General features: G+C 32.5%; 1 protein-coding gene and 1 long non-coding RNA gene across 2 annotated transcripts; both read left to right on the plus strand.

Moving 5' to 3' along the window:
* The first annotated feature begins 867 nt into the window (after positions 1-867).
* On the plus strand, positions 868-12,820 carry LOC127736653 (uncharacterized). The gene is made up of 8 exons (XM_052247211.1): positions 868-1,096; positions 1,643-1,841; positions 5,279-5,382; positions 7,075-7,200; positions 7,744-7,923; positions 8,963-9,066; positions 12,220-12,343; positions 12,762-12,820. The coding sequence occupies exons 1-8, from the start codon at positions 1,033-1,035 to the stop codon at positions 12,818-12,820; spliced, it is 960 nt and encodes a 319-aa protein (XP_052103171.1). The 5' UTR covers positions 868-1,032.
* On the plus strand, positions 12,761-15,442 carry LOC127736693 (uncharacterized). The gene is made up of 3 exons (XR_007999134.1): positions 12,761-12,770; positions 13,883-13,969; positions 14,989-15,442. It is a non-coding gene; the product is annotated as an uncharacterized LOC127736693 (long non-coding RNA).
* Positions 15,443-16,575: the final 1,133 nt, after the last annotated feature.

The following is a 16,575-nucleotide window of genomic DNA, read 5'->3' on the forward strand; positions in this document are numbered from 1 at the left end:
TTATAACATCATGTACAAAATATCTGGGATAGATATACATGGTGAATTTAGATGACCCTCAAAACTGATAGAAATAAAATATTTGACCACAATTACTCATAAACTTTACCGTTACAAAAGGATAAAAAAAAGGCAATGACACATCATATTCTCAAAAACCTACATAATAAGTTTTGTTTGGAGGGTAAAATCTCACAGTAAATGTTCTGGAAGCCGCATACTGCTATTTCAAATATATTCTGATTCTCAGGTTGGATAAAAATTGAATAAAATGTTTAACCCCGCCACATTTTGTATGTGCCTGTCCCAAGTTAAAAACTTTAATTCAGTGGTTCGTGTCCGTCAAAATTATTGTTATAAATTAGGCCGTTATTTTTTTAGTTTGACTTGTTCCACAATTTTCAAGTCGGGCCTTTTATAGCTGACCTTACGGTATGGGTTTGTTTTTATTGTTGAAGGCCGTACGGCTGCCTATAATTGCTTATATCTTCGTAATTTGAACTCTATTGGACAGTTGTCTCGTTGGCAACCATACAACATTTCCTTATTAGTATATATACAACATGTATGTTATAGCGATGTATATTAGCATTGTCTTGGTGTAAAACAGTTATATTATCAATTTTTAATTTATATTCTACTAATTAAATAGAAAAAAGGTAAATATTAGCATGTCCTTTCAAAACTGACAGTTAACGTAATTGTATACATACTATTATTTATGTGCAGTAAATATCTGTAAGTTGAGATCATCACTAAAGAAATCAATCGTCAATGAACAATTCAAAAGATATGTATCAGTAACAATTCAAATCAACCAAAAAATTTAACACTGAGTTTTCAACAAAGGATAATGTCTTGTTATTTATTTACTTATGTTTTTGGAAACAAGTGCATACAGTTTCGTTTTAAAATTCTAAAAACTGTATTTGTGTGACTTTAACAATATGAATTGCGTAGAGTACAGTTATAATAAATTATAGTAAAATTTTCTGCAATAATGTTAATTAGTTAATTAAAATTCTTGTATAAATGACAATCATGGAATTCTTTATAAAGCTGGTAGCGTATCTAGGAATCTTCGTTAGATTTTCCGGTATGTATTTTGTAAGCGGTATTGGACACCATATTCATTTTAATAATCAAATATTTTATTTCATTAATTTTTTGTAATTGCATTGTAGTTTTTGTTTACACTAATGACTTCGTAACGCCATGAGAACAATATGTATAACAAAACAGTATGATAAATTCAAACTAACGGACACGTTTCGTTTCACCCACTAACATTACGTGCATTTCATTTGTTAAAACAATCGCCACAGTATATGTTGACCCCTGTTAATGTTATTTGAGGGACCGGTATTATATAACAAATGCTTCTTGCTCCCACTGACCGTCAGTCTGTGGTGGACAGTGGTATGAAGGTAATTACCTTTATAGTTAATTCCGGTATTATATTACATATACTGCTTGTTCCAACTGGCCGTCAGTCTGGGATAAACAGTGGTATGATAGTTACTACCTCAATATATGAACGGTATTATATTGCAAATACTGCTTGCTCCCACTGGCCGTCAGTCTGGGATGGACAGTGGTATGATAGTTACTTCCTCTATATATGAACGGTATTATATTACAGATACTGCTTGCTCCCACTGGCCTTCGGTTTGGGATGGACAGTGGTATGATAGTTACTTCCACGAGGAGTCTTCAAATGGAATAATAACATTCTCACAGAGTGATAAAAAAGTGACAACAGGATGGACCTTATCATTATTTAGTACAACCATGACAGAGTTTACATGTGTTCTCAGCTCTAGTGAATTGTTGGTTTTTCAGTAAGTTTTTGTTAGAATTCAGACAAATGAAATACAAATGTTTTCAGCATCTATTTAACTGCTGGTTTTGAAATAAATTTTGGAAAGAATTATGCATAATGTACTCGTGTTCCTTGCTCCGAAGTTAAAAGTTGGTATTTGAGTAAGGTTTAGCTATATTTCGGCAGATATATGTTTAGCTCTGATTGACTGTTGGTTTTTTTATCATTTAATTTTGCCCAATATAGCTAAAACATCCATCTCTTCTGAACTTTGGTAAAACGCAGGGTATAATTCAAATATTTTAGACGGTACCGAATAAGAAAATATTGATACAGTTTAATATGAAATAAAGAGATGTGGTGGACTACGATTGTCAATGAGGCAACTATCCAACAGATTCCAAATTAAGCGGATTTAAGCAATAAAAGGTCAACGCACGGCTCTCAACAATCAGCAAAACCCAGACAACTCACGGCCCTCAACAATCAGCAAAACCCAGACAACTCACGGCCCTCAATAATCAGCAAAACCCAGACAACACACGGCCCTCAACAATCAGCAAAACCCAGATAAAGCCCAGACATGACAAAATAAACAAAGTGTATTTACTCAAAATAAAGAAGTAAAAAAGTCACATTGATTAAGGGAAATTAAACAGTTAAATATAACTGTACTTATTTGTGTACCATTGATGCAGATACTATTCTGGTTTATTTTTTCTTCAAATTCTAGCAATACAATCAGAAAAATATATAATTAAATCCCTCTCCCCCACCACAAGATAAAATGTTTCTTCCATAATAAAATTACAGACAAAGCTAGACTTTTAAGTCCGTTAACACTGAGTTATGTAGTGACATCAGGTCCAAAATTTGTATGCCAATAGTTCATTTAGACTGTGAAAATTTTAGTTAGTTAGATAACTAAATTAAGAAACAAATTTCTAGAATTATTTGGTATTTCAGTTCTGTTGATTATTAGTAACACTAGTAGAACAATTGGTGTTTCACGTTTTAGGCTGTTTTTATGTTTTCTTGTAGTTAGCTAAACCTTTGTTTCATCTTAATAAATAACTGGCCTTTACAAATGTCTCAATATCTGTACAGCATAATTACACTGTTAAAATAAAATTCATTGAACAAGCTTTAGCTGAGTAAAATTAAAAAATAAAATTTCAAAAATAAATTACATGTCTTCCGACAATATTTATTTAAAGTTAAAAGTTATATTTAAATTCATGGCTTTCAGGGAATACAAGATTGGATACCGATCCCCGTTTTCTTTCGATTTCATAAAGCAGTGTATAAGTTTTTGATTAATTTTAATATTTATTAAGTTTTATAATTTCCTCCTAAACTGAACACAACTTTTATGGCTTAATATACGGCATGGGTTTTGCTCGTTGTTGAAAGCCGTACGATGACCTATTACAGTTGCAAACATTTCGTCATTTGTTCTGTGGTGAATAGTTGTCTCGTTAGCTTTTTATTTTCATACATTTGTGCAAAAGTTATCTTTCGTGGCAAAATCACAGATTCTTTGATTCATTATTATGTAAGAAATTGTTGAATATTTTTTATAAATATTTTTAATGATATGATTTATTGTTCGGGCATTTGCCATTCAATAAAAATAATTTCTCGGTTTTGTCTTTATGTTAAAAACATTGTAAAAATGTATGTTACTGACATGACAAATGTTTCCTAGTTATGAACAGGCTATCGATTTTTTTTATATAGCGTTAGTCGGGATAGTCCAGTGTGCACAGTGTTTTAAGCAGACATTATTTAAAAGTATTTTAGGAATTCAATATTGTTCTAATCAACAGCTAACAATATGACAACATATTATAAAAACATTTCTGTCACATTTTTTACAGCAAAGATTTTATAAAGGATATGGTACAGTTTGGGACACAAATATATTTTTAGATAACATATCATCTTACCTCCTATTAACTATGCACAGCTAGTAGTAGCAGAGACATATACAATATTCGTACAGTGTAGGAAAATATAAAATACATTTGACAAGCTTTAGAAACAAAGAGAAAAGCGAGGCTGGTCGAGTTTTTCTCCTATTTCGTAGTGAGTAAAAATAATTTTATATTCTCCTACACTGTACGAATATTGTTTTTATTCTGTAATTTAACATTGAGCTTAAACGTTTATTTTTATCCCTTCCGAATCGTTGTTGAATGAAATGGACAAACGAACACTTTATTTAACTAATTATCGACCCATGGGCATGTTACATATTATGATTACAGAAAAGTGAAAAAAGCAACAAAAAAACAAAAAACAAAAACGATAATGGTTATGATAACATGGAGTTAACTATAGCAATTGTTTTCTTATTGTAAAACATTTATAACAAACTAAAGCCACAGTGTTGCATATTTCTTCATGTTTACAAGAAAGAAGACTTAATCGACATGGCTTATATGTGAACCGGAAAGACGGCTAGGATGAAATTTGAAAAAAAGGCAGGACAGAAGTTTTTAGTAAAAAAGAAGGCAGGATGAGCAACTTGGCAAAAAAAGAGGCATGATGACAAATTATGTATCAAAAGTCAGGATAAACTAATAAAAAAAAAAGGAAGGACCGAATAAAGTGAAAAATAAAAAGACAGGACCGAGATTACAACTAAAAAAAATGCAGGACACAATTTTTCATCCTAGCCCCCCCATAAAAATCAAATGGTAGCTCCCTAAACGTCGAGTATACTGTTATCGGTTCATCTGTATAATATAAAGGTCGATTGCATATATATACATGTCTCTGGTAGAAGTTCTTTTATTGCTATCACATTGGTTATTGTTGGTATTTGTTTTTCTATACATCGGTGTAAGTATGTTCTTTATATTGAAGACTTGATCACTGTAACAGTCCACCAGACACCAAATATAGCTTTAATGACTCATATTGATGACTATAACAACAACTGAAAAATATTTATTATTTATTACAACTTCTTCTAAATTCATTTTATTAAGATAGTCGGTAAGATAAATTCGTTACACAATGTGCTAGTGACCTAAAACGATATATAAAGGGTCAGTAAATTCCATATAAGGCTGGAGCTTTGTATTATGTCACGAGCACACTAATAATCTTCTTAAACAGAATTCAGAATTTGAGGCATATAGTTAAACCGTAGATGCGTAAATGACTTGCAGAAAGTATTAAACACCATTTCAGTAATCTACCACCAACTTTTCCTTGTAATTAGAATTTTAATTCATCTAAATGAGATAGAACAACAAGTCTAAGATGGCGATCCGTAGACGCTCAATTGGTTGCTCAGTTTTACTCTGAAAATGTACTCTATATACAGCCACGATTTCGTGATATTTCACGAGTAAAATAAGATTTATATTCCTTCTTATCTGATACAACAACTATTCTATGTAAATATATATATAGGTAAAAATCTGAGAATTTTGCGTTTTACAGAACTGTTGGAACAGCGCCAGGATTTGGCAGTAATTACTACGCACTGATTTGTATATCGATAACTGAGAAATCTACATATAGTTACATGTATTATCGCAAAGGAGGTAAGTGATTTTCTACAAAGGAAACTACCTAAAAAAGATAATAGTTCCATAGTTCTCCATACTATCCGCCGAGTGGTCATAAACGTTCTGCCCAATTTTCGACAACCTAAATTAATCTTTTGTTAAGTCGGGTTCGGTCTCTAGATCTGTAACTTGCGAAGCAGCATATCATAACAATTTCTGAGTATTGATAAAACTCTCGATTGAGCTAAGCTTGAAATGCCTAAAATGAAACTTATGTCTTTCTTTTCTTTTTACATCTGTTTTATTTCTTTCATTGATTGCTTCGTGTGTTGTTCTTATGAATCTGTGTTTAAATGTCCCTGTGAATGCAGTAGTTTCGGTATATTGTGACGGAAAATGGGATATGGCGTATAATTCACGACGCAAAATCCCTGCACACACTTGACAAAACCATTGAAAGGGACAGCGCATCTATTGCTTTTCATCTAAAATTTACAATGAGGCAATCAAAATGGAGCAAATGATAAAAAAAAACACTTTTTACAATGAAGTATCAAATATATAATGTAGATATCTTTGTAAAATGAAAAAAAAAATGATATATACAGATATTTTACTGGCATTCCTTTATAGATATACCTATATAATAAATAAAGCATTTCCGATGACATGAAATAGTGCATCTTGACCGATACTGCATTCGATACTGACTCTTTAAAAGTTGGTATGCATTAGAGAGGAACCATTACTATGTCGTCCTTGAACAGTTTTTTTATCCTATACTATGTCCGTCTACATGTGAATATTTATTTTTTTCGCTGTAAAGTATAGTGTTAATGTTGTCAACATGAACCATAAACGAGCAAAATATATTTACATTAGATATGGTCTACCCACCGATTATGGCAAATTGTGATTTAAGATATTAAAAAAAAATAGAAATGTGGTTGATAAACAAGAGATCAAAATCTTATAAAATACTTTCAAATTACAATAAATCAAGTGAACAACGAAGTGAAATGATTCCTATTTAATGGTTATGGTTTAGGTTGACGCACTAGTTGTTCAAGTGAACTATATGGGTTAATGAATCACATGTCATATGCTCTTTTAAAAACTGGTATCGTAAGTTTATCTTACTACAACGAAGAATCCAAAACTGCTATGAATTGCCGTTTTCAGAAGACATCGTCTGTCCAGTAGCTGTGTAGCTTTGAAAATAAGGGTTACAAATTAATCAGGCAATTGAAAGTTGACCTATAATGTTTTCACAGTTCTGTTTACGTTTTGATGATACAAATACTTCTATTGAAATGGGAATGGTCTTCATCCTCAAGTCAAACGAGCTACCGATCGCAGCAAATGGAGATTTGTTTTTATCGTTCACGTTATTTAAACAAATATTTTATCGTTTGTCATGTGGTGTATCCCATTCCCACCCTTTTTTTATACATTTTGGTCATGAACGTAAAGTTTTCATGCATTGTGATGCATTCGGTATGATTCGTTTATATTCTTTCGCCTTTGCTGTCTATTTACTTTGCTCATTCTCGAAAATAAACTTAGTTTTAATATCATATCATATCCACAGAATTTTTTTGAACAACACAGAACTCGGTTTTAGCGTATGTTTTTCTCCTGCAATTCATTCTATCTAAAAGTACACATATTTTTTGTTAAGCTATAGTACATGGTTCATTTTACGTCTCTTATAATGATTTATTACAGGTACAGCGACATCAGATGGAGGAAGATATACCGTGCTTGGTGAAACAGAAACATTATCGAGTTCAACGTCTACGTATTGTACTGGCACAGCCGATACAGAGGACTTCGGTGTCCTGGTCAAAGATGGTAATAACCTTTTTCCTCATCAAATATTATTTTTATTATGTTACTATGTACATATTTCACAAGCTTCTTCTGAGTAAGTTTATCAATTTTCACATTCAGATTATCTCATCGCGGCATCCCAATCAGTGTTTATAATATAATTCGAAGAGTGACATTTTCAAATGGATGTTTCTTTTAAGGAAGATGTGGTGTATGGGTATCTGCGTTGTGTCCGGTGATGGTTGTTTGTTTAGTCCTACACACGATGAGTGGGTTCTTCCTTTCACCTACACAAGCACATATCAACACGAAGAATAAGTAGTGTGACATATTCAACTTATAAAGCTTAACTGTGAAAACATATTTCTCTTGTATGTACAAAATGTATATGATAACGATAAGTATCTTTTCAAACTTAATGATCGACTAACACCTGTAGTGTTTAGTATTTTTGGTTGTAAAATTCTTTCTTGACTTTTTTGACATATTTCCCATCTTAAATGCATACTGCAATGAGCGTTGAGTAATACGGTAATCAGGATCTTATTACGAAGTATTTTATAGGTAGTTACGGTGACGTGGCTATAACATTACCCAATCCATTTCTCGGCATTTACAACTACACGTTTACCAGCGATGGTTCCACCTACCAATGTAGTGGTACCTCGTCAATGGATGGCTGTACAGATAAAACACTGGTAAAGCTCAATACCAGTTTATGTAACAACGAACTGTTAGATGCAGGTGAGAAAAAAATAATGAACACATAAAGTGCATTTATTACATTGTTTAATGATGTCGAAGCTGAAAATAGAAAATTACCATATATGGTTACGAGCAGTGAAAGTGAAGGACTTATTTGTAAGCGTGTTGTATTGTTTTTGTACAGATCTGTGGTCTTTCATTGTAAAAATAAACCGTATTGACAACCTCAAATGTAGATTAGCCAAGTCAGGAGCCTGTAATTAAGTGATAGTCGTTTGTTGCTGTGTTACATAATTGTTTTTCGTTCATTATTTTGTACATAAATTAGGCCGTAAGTTTTCTCGTTTGAATTGTTGTATAATTGTCATTTCGTGGCCTTTTACAGCTGATTATGCTGTATGGGCTTTGCTCATTGTTGAAGGCCGTACGGTGACCTATAGTTGTTAATTTCAGTGTCGTTTGATCTCCTGTGGGGAGTTGTCTCATTGGCAATCATACCACATCTTCTTTTTTATAGCATTCAATTTGTAGTTTTAACGAAAACCGCTATATTGATTAAGGTATTCAGAACAGATTTTGTACCCCACAAGGACTGCTTGGTACCAAACATCAGGACAACAAAAGATACATAAATTCTTGTAGAACATAACAACAAATAGAAGCCTGAAAAATGATTTCAAAACCATCCAAAGTAGTATATTTTAGTTTGGAATCATCAGTAATGCATGCATTATTGAGCAGAAATCGAAATACTGTTATGCAGCTCCCAATAGACATTTCTGAATTGGCCCTTAATACGAACGCTCAGAATCAAAGTTAAGTATAGTACCATTCAGACAACCTAACAGCGTTTTATAAATAGATTTAATCCGTCTAAGGCCATTTTGTCTTCAGAGAATTGTAACTCCAGTAAATGTAAAATTTACCAATTTATCAGCTTTTAATGAGTTGTTATATTCCTAAAAAACACAAAGTTTCCTTGTTGTTGTCGAATGTCCTCTGTAATCTGTAATCTGCCAAGGCAAATAATGAATATAGTTTTTACATGTATAAATCATATGATTCCTTATCTTTGCAGATAATCGACAATTTCATTGTGTAGCTTATGCTGAATCAGGATCAACATATTACATTGCAATGATGCATTCTGATGCCAGTGCTACTCACCGCTCTACGTGTGTGGTAAGTTAACAGTAATCTGTTCTGACGCTAGCGTACTCACCGTTCTACGTCTTTGATAAGTGTTACCATAACCTATGCTGATGCTAGAACAACTCACTCGTGTGCATCTGTGGTAAATGTAACTATAGTCCCTTATGACGCTAGTTATGTAACAAAAAATTTGTTCCGGCGTGACATTTGTTCCAATATGTTCCACCGGAATTTATATCACAGGAAATATGTTCCATCACTGTAAAATTTGTTCCGGAACTAATTTTTTTTACCAAATGTGAAATAAGTTCCGGAACAAAATTTACAGCTCCATGAGTTTTGTTCCAATGTTAAAAGTTTTAAAAAAGTGAAATAATGGGATACATTTGCAATTGAAGGCATGACTGTAACTATAGGATGGAGAAAAGAAAAAAAGGCATCAAAATGTATCATAATTTGTTTTTATGATTTATGTGGTATTCCTTCTTGCTTCCTGTTAACTGTCATGAGTGTTCTAGTAATTCATGTACTTATGTCATGGCACATGTACAGTTTCAAAAGAGTGTCTGTTGTTTCTTCATGGCTTTTAATATAATTGATCAGTCACTTTGTCCTTTTTAAATTAGTAAAAATGTTCATCTTTAACTATACTTTGTTATGCCCCATTTATGGGCATTATGTTTTCTGGTCTGTGCGTCCGTTCGTTCGTCCGTCCGTCCGTCCGTTCGTTCATTCGTCTGTCCCGCTTCAGGTTAAAGTTTTTGGTCGAAGTAGTTTTTTATGAAGTTGAAGTCCAATCAACTTGAAACTTAGTACACTTGTTCCCTATGATATAACTTTCTAATTTTAATGCCAAATGAGAGTTTTTACCCCATTTCACGGTCCACTGAACATAGAAAATGATAATGCGGATGGGGCATCCGTGTACTATGGACACATTCTTGTTTTCTGAATGATTTTTCTTATTCTACTCTTTTCTGGTTCTTAAGTGTCATTTTGATATTCAATTTTTATTAAACATTTGCTATACTTTACAGGATCCAAATTGGATTGAACACTTTTGATTTATTAGTCATTATCAATATATAATACATGTTTTTATACAGTACTTGAATGATAACTTTAAACTGATTGGTGACAAATGCTCAGTATATAAGATAACATATTTAACCAGTGGAACATATTTCACAGACAAGGAACTTATTTCACCAGGTGAGGAACAAATCTCACAAACCCAGAACTTATTTCACCAGGTAAGGAACAAAACTCACAAACTCGGAAGGAACTTATTTCACTAGGTAAGGAACAAATTTCACCAAATCCAGAACTTATTTCACCAGGTAAAGTGTGGAACTTATTTTGTAGAGATGGAACAAATTATATAGAAACTATCTGTGAAAAAATTTCTCCCAGAACATATTTTCTGTGATATAAGTTCCACTGGAACTTTTTCACAGGAATAAATTTTGGCTCACAGTTACTCTCTCAAATCTTCATGTTTGTTACCAAATTAATCTATTCTGACAAAAGCGTCACAACCGCTCTTCATGTGTGGTAATTGTTAATCGTCCATTTAAAACGATATCACCGATCACTGATCATGATGTGCATGTGTGGCAAGTGTAACAATTGTCTATTTGAATGCTAGCACCACTCACTACTGTAATTTGTGGTTAGTGTTATTATAGTCCATTATGAAGCTAGCACCACTCACTGCTTAATATCTGTTGTAAGTGTACCAATTATTTATTCTGATGCTTGCGCCACTCGCCGCTATACGTGTGTGGTAATTGTAACAATGACATATTTTGACGCTAGCGCCGCTCACCGTTTAACATGTGTGGTAATTGTAACAATGATCCATTCTGATGATAGCACAACTCTCTGCTGTTCATGAGGAGTAAGCGTAACAATGAAAGGTTAAGCTGCTTATATCGCTCTGAAAATTAACGGTATTCCGTTTTATGCTTGCATAACTGACCACACTTGTATTGATCAATTCTGTCGCTAGCACCACTTACTTCTGTACATGTTGCAAGTTTATCATTGATCGGTTCCAATGTATACAGCACGATAAAGGTGTGATCAATTCATATACCACTACAAGCATTGCTATGCGTGCTTAGTAAAGTTAAATATAATGCTGAACATGAGTGGTAGGTATACCCTTGATCCATTCTGATTATAGCATATTTAACCACCGTTCATTAATGATTAGAGCTTATTTTCATACTATCGCCAAATATCATCGTTCCTACAAGGTAAGTGTAGCAACTATACAGTTTGATGCTACCAAGCTGTGTTTCATTTGTTGTAAATACAACAAACTTCCATTCAGATGTTAGCTCAATTTACTAGAGTACATATTGATTTCATAGCTTAAAAGATATTCTGTCTCACAACACTTCAAAACACCGCTGTGCATGTATGATATTAAGTGCAACAATGGTATATTTGAGATTAGCACCACTACAAGCTCTCCTTGTACGTTAAATTCTAATACACACCTACAAATGCTGTATACGGTTGGTATGTATAGTACATATCCATTCTTACATACGCGGTGTCTATCAATCATCAATCAATCACTCGTAGCTTTACAGAAGTGGTAAGAGTGACAATGAGACGTTCACTCACTGCATGATATACGTGTGTTAAAATTGTCCAAATGCTGCTTCCCGATGTTACGTGCTACACGTGTGGTTGCAACTAAGAATGAAAACGATCTTTTTCGGATATCAGTTCGACTTATTTCTCTACATGCAAAGTTTAGCATTGTACATTTGTAACTATCTAAAGATGTTAATGCTGCTACCCTTTCAGTTTGCACTGCTTGCAAGTCTATGTTTATGCATGGTAAGTTTAACCTTGGTATATTGCGATGCTGCTTCATTTCACACATTTCAATATTCATGTGATGTGTTTAATACAAATGATGACTCCCAATGCTTGAATCACTCAAAGCTCTAAATGAGTTGTACGGAATAAAACACTAGTACATACTCATGGCATCAGCATTATCCGTCCTACATGTCCGGTGGGTGACGTAAAACATAGATTTGAGGAAACATGACGCCCTAGTATATGGTATAAATGTATGTCATGTGTAGGAATTTGTCTCTCTCTCTCTCTCTCTCTATATATATATATATATTATAATGGAGTCTTGTCTATAAATTTCAGACTGCAATTATATCTGATAAAATAGTAACAGCCAGTACAGATCCCGGGAGTTGTAAAGTAGGTCAGACATCAAGTTCACGGACAACACACAGTGATAGCGTCCTCATCACTATGGTGCCTTATGGTAATTATGTTATAGTTTACTTGTTAGGCAATTTTAAACAATGTGAGAATGTAAATCCATTTGCTAGAATATTCTACGATTCGTAGAGGTTTAATATACTGAGTATGATAATCTGTGACTCATATCATAATGCCTCATGCCACAACGATCAATGCACTACTTTTCAACTATAAAACCTTTGCAAAAACTCATAATAAATGCCAGTCTTGTAAATTTGTACGAAAGACGCGCATTTCATTACACATGACTCTTCAGTGGCGCGCGTATAAAAACGATTCAAAATCAAATACGAAGTGTATCATTGTGTACCAACAATTTTGAAATGTTTGCTTAATTCAAAATATAAATTTCGTCATTGAAAAAAAGTAGTCGCTAAAAGAAACCTATTTATAAAGATATTTTCTTTTCTTTTTTCCAGAAATATGCTGTGAGTATGTAAATACAGAAGTAGGACAAGGAAAAGTCTTTCGGGTTTAAATGTCAGCAAAGATGGAGTACTTATCTCAAAAATAATTAAACAGTTTTAACTATCCATGACAATCCTTTCTACAAACAGATAATTCGTTTTGGTCCTGCGGTACTTTCAATGCAAAATTTACTAACACTTACAGTAATCTATTAAGGCAAAAAAAAGGAGATGTGGTATGATTACAAATGATAAGACAAACCATAACCAAAGCTTGAAGGACAAGGGTGCTAACACCTTACTACAGGTATTCGTGCATCCTACAACAATATGCAAAACCAATATACCGTATAGTAAGCTAGGTACACTTTTAATAAACATAAAAAACAAATGGAAAATTCTTCAATGGCACATACTTGTCTAACATTTCAAGAAAGCTCAGTGTGTAGAAATAATCCAATTACAATTAACGTATCGAAATGTCGAATTGACTTTCAGAATAATTGTTGAATTGGTACAAACAAAAACTTCTTCAAACATTATAAATATGAATATGAATGAATCACCTATAATGGAAAAACAACACTACGTATCACCATTCAAAATTTCACATTTATTTTCACGTTAGTTTTATGGTAAGATCATTTACAATCTGATTAAGATATAGATCTTTGCTTATATGCAAGGATCCGACAACATGCGTTATACTTTCTGATCTGGTAGTTATTACATTAGCCAATTAGATTTAAGTCTTCAAATTTTGAAGGTGTGTATCAGTGCGACAAAATCAGAGGATCCCTGAATGATCTTTAAAACAGAAAGTAGAACGGAGCGTTTTCAAATTCTCGTAAGTGTAGCGTGGACACAAGATATGTATTTCAATCGGTTTGGATAATTTTTATATACAAATGGTTCATCATTATCATCGTTTCATGACAAACGATTATTATGAAAAAAATACCAAAATACCAAAAAATCCCTTTACTTTTGTTGCATTTATAACATAAATAACAGTCAGTTTGTGACGTACGAAAACTAACACAAATTACAATGCAGCATATTTCTTGAAGCGAGTGTAACTATGAAATATATAATAAAAAAAAAGTTGCACTATGTATGTTTTGCCTTTTTAGATTCAACGGCTTCAAGAATCTTCTATTTATCAAAATCTATAAATTTGATCTCTCTGTTAGTATTGCTGATTCATTTGTTTTCATAAGGTAAGAAACTTTTGAGTTTGTCAAATTATTAATCAGTCCTAGAAAACAAATAAAAAGAAAATAAGAAAATAAGTGAACGAACTGAGAAAAGTGATAAAAAGTACATTTATAGATAGTGTAGAATTCTGCTGTGATGTATCTACTATACTGAGATATCATACAAAGTTCAGTGAATTACAAATGAATTCGTTCAATACTTATCAGACTAACGGTTCGTGGTGTCGCGCATAAGACTATTTGTCAACTAGAACATATCCATCATATTAAGGAATCGGAGTTGAAATGAAGAGGAAAAAACGCGAACCAGTCTAATTCAAATCAAGAATGCACGCTTACACTCAGTCACAATAATATGTATAAGAACAGCTTACCATTAAGTTTATAAGCAGTATGCACAAAATTTTACGTGATATCAGATTGTAAAAGACGATATGCATGCCCTTCTTCTAATGAAACACCGTCTCATTGCCCACTGTTTTAACCGGAGATAATTCAATCATATAAGTCTCAAAATTGAGGAAAGGATATGAAGCGCTTAAGAATATTATTAGTAATTCACAATCATAATCATTGAGACATGCCGACTCAAAATAGAACTGTCACATCGTTTTTGTCGATGTATAATTGTGTAGTTATAATGTGAGCATATTAGGATAAATTTATCTCAGAGCAGATTATGTGACAATACCTATGAATACTCAATGAGGGTATTGTACCTGAAATATCATTATGAAGTATATGTAACAAAACAATCTCTACTGTTCCAATAAGAATACATTGTGAGCATAGGCTTCTGGAGTTTTACTTGTAACGACAAATGATTCATGATATGAGAGATAAATCTTTTTACTTCGACATATTGTACGATAAAAAAAGGAGTAGAGACGGTAAAATCCTAAATTTAAAAATTTTGATTATAAAAGAATAAATTTCAACATTGATGGTTATTCTCTAAATGAACATTAATAACGTATGTATTTGAATGGACATTAACGATGATGTTATGATTTTATTTTCAGAAGTTTATACCAAATTAATCATTACAGGAATAAAACACAAGATATAAAGATGTGATGGAGGGGTTCGGAGGACTTCTTATACCACCTGGAACATTACATATTTATGCAAATCTCATCCATTAAACTAAACAATTATCATTGATTAAACAATTGTTTTTAATTCATTAAATTCTTTGATCTGAATACACTCAGCTGTCTTATGAAATGAGCATTGATGTATATCAATATCTATTTACATCATATAATCACTTTGTTTAAGTGTAATCAAATTTACAACTGTGTAGTTGATATATAAAGCAAGAAATAGTCATGTAAGTGTTTAAAATGTACATCTGATTTCGTTTCATCAGGATGCTTGGTTGCAGTATATATCAGACCTAATTGATATTCAATAGTATAAGATGTTTAAACATGTAGATTTAAAAACATGAAATGTATTTTTTACCATTGCAAAATTAACACAAATATAAATAAAAATGAGTTACTTAATATTTTGCTGATGTTGAAAAATGCATTTTCAATGTACCTGTCTCTGGAAATCACGAAGTCAAAAAATATTACTCATTTCTTTGAATATTTCACTTTCAATAACAATAATTTGACAATTTTTTTATGTAAACAAAAGAACATGTTAATAAAATCCGTACACCTTCTAGAATTGAATAATCAAAGAATGTCACAAAAACTGGCAATAGAATAAATACTAGATAGTAAAATCATTGAAGTGAAAATAACCTGTATCACTCTACAACCATTCATCTTCAGAGTCATATAATTTGTATGATAAATTAATTAACAATTCTATGAGATATTAAAAAAAATGTATGTCTATCTGAACATAGAAATGCCGATAAAATCAAGTTTACAAGTAAATCAAGGGAGACACTATTTCCAATTCATGTCTCTTTATTTACGTTTCGCGTGTCTGACATACAAACTATGATATCTTTGAAGAGTTTTTTCAACGTGTATACTGGGGAACTACGAGGATTAACTTTTTTAAAATGAATCCTGATTTGCAACTACAATGAACTTTTTTTCATATGAATATCGTTAGATAATTTCTCCTGTTTCAAAAACTGAAAACTTAAAAACTTGAAACTGTGAACATGATTTTATAAAACAATATTAAATTGCAATTAAGTAGAAATAGTAATACAAATTAAGTACCCCATATTGACGAACATTTAGCTCATCAAATGAGAAAATCGATCTTACTTTACTTAATGCAAAAGAGAGGCGAACAATACCAAAAGCGACATGAACATTCATAAGTCGAAAACAAACTGACAATGCCATGGCAAAAAAGAATGAAGACCATAGAGGCAAACAACAGCACACAAAACTCAAGATAGAAAACTACAGACAGAGCAACACGAACCCACACAAAACCAGGTCGCTCCGAAAGGTAAGCAGATCCTTCTCCACTTGTGGCACCCTTCGTGTTGCTCATATAAGTAGAAACCCGATGATAAGTTACATTTAGGGAAAAGGAGGACGGCATTGTGTTTACGAAGATAGTGTTAAATCAAGGGTTTTTTTTCAACTCCAAACTTGAAAAAAAATATTTGAAATTATGCAAACAAC

This window comes from Mytilus californianus, unplaced genomic scaffold (assembly GCF_021869535.1).
Source record: "Mytilus californianus isolate M0D057914Y unplaced genomic scaffold, xbMytCali1.0.p SCAF_35, whole genome shotgun sequence".
Taxonomy (NCBI): domain Eukaryota; kingdom Metazoa; phylum Mollusca; class Bivalvia; order Mytilida; family Mytilidae; genus Mytilus; species Mytilus californianus.

What these genes read in the sequence shown, in the direction of transcription:
- LOC127736653 (XM_052247211.1), top strand. Translation starts at nt 1,033, where the DNA reads ATGACAATCATGGAATTCTTTATAAAGCTGGTAGCGTATCTAGGAATC. An exon ending in CATGTATTATCGCAAAGGAG is followed by an intron (nt 5,383 to 7,074) that starts GTAAGTGATTTT and finishes GATTTATTACAG; the next exon opens with GTACAGCGACATCAGATGGA. An exon ending in CATCACTATGGTGCCTTATG is followed by an intron (nt 12,344 to 12,761) that starts GTAATTATGTTA and finishes TCTTTTTTCCAG; the next exon opens with AAATATGCTGTGAGTATGTA.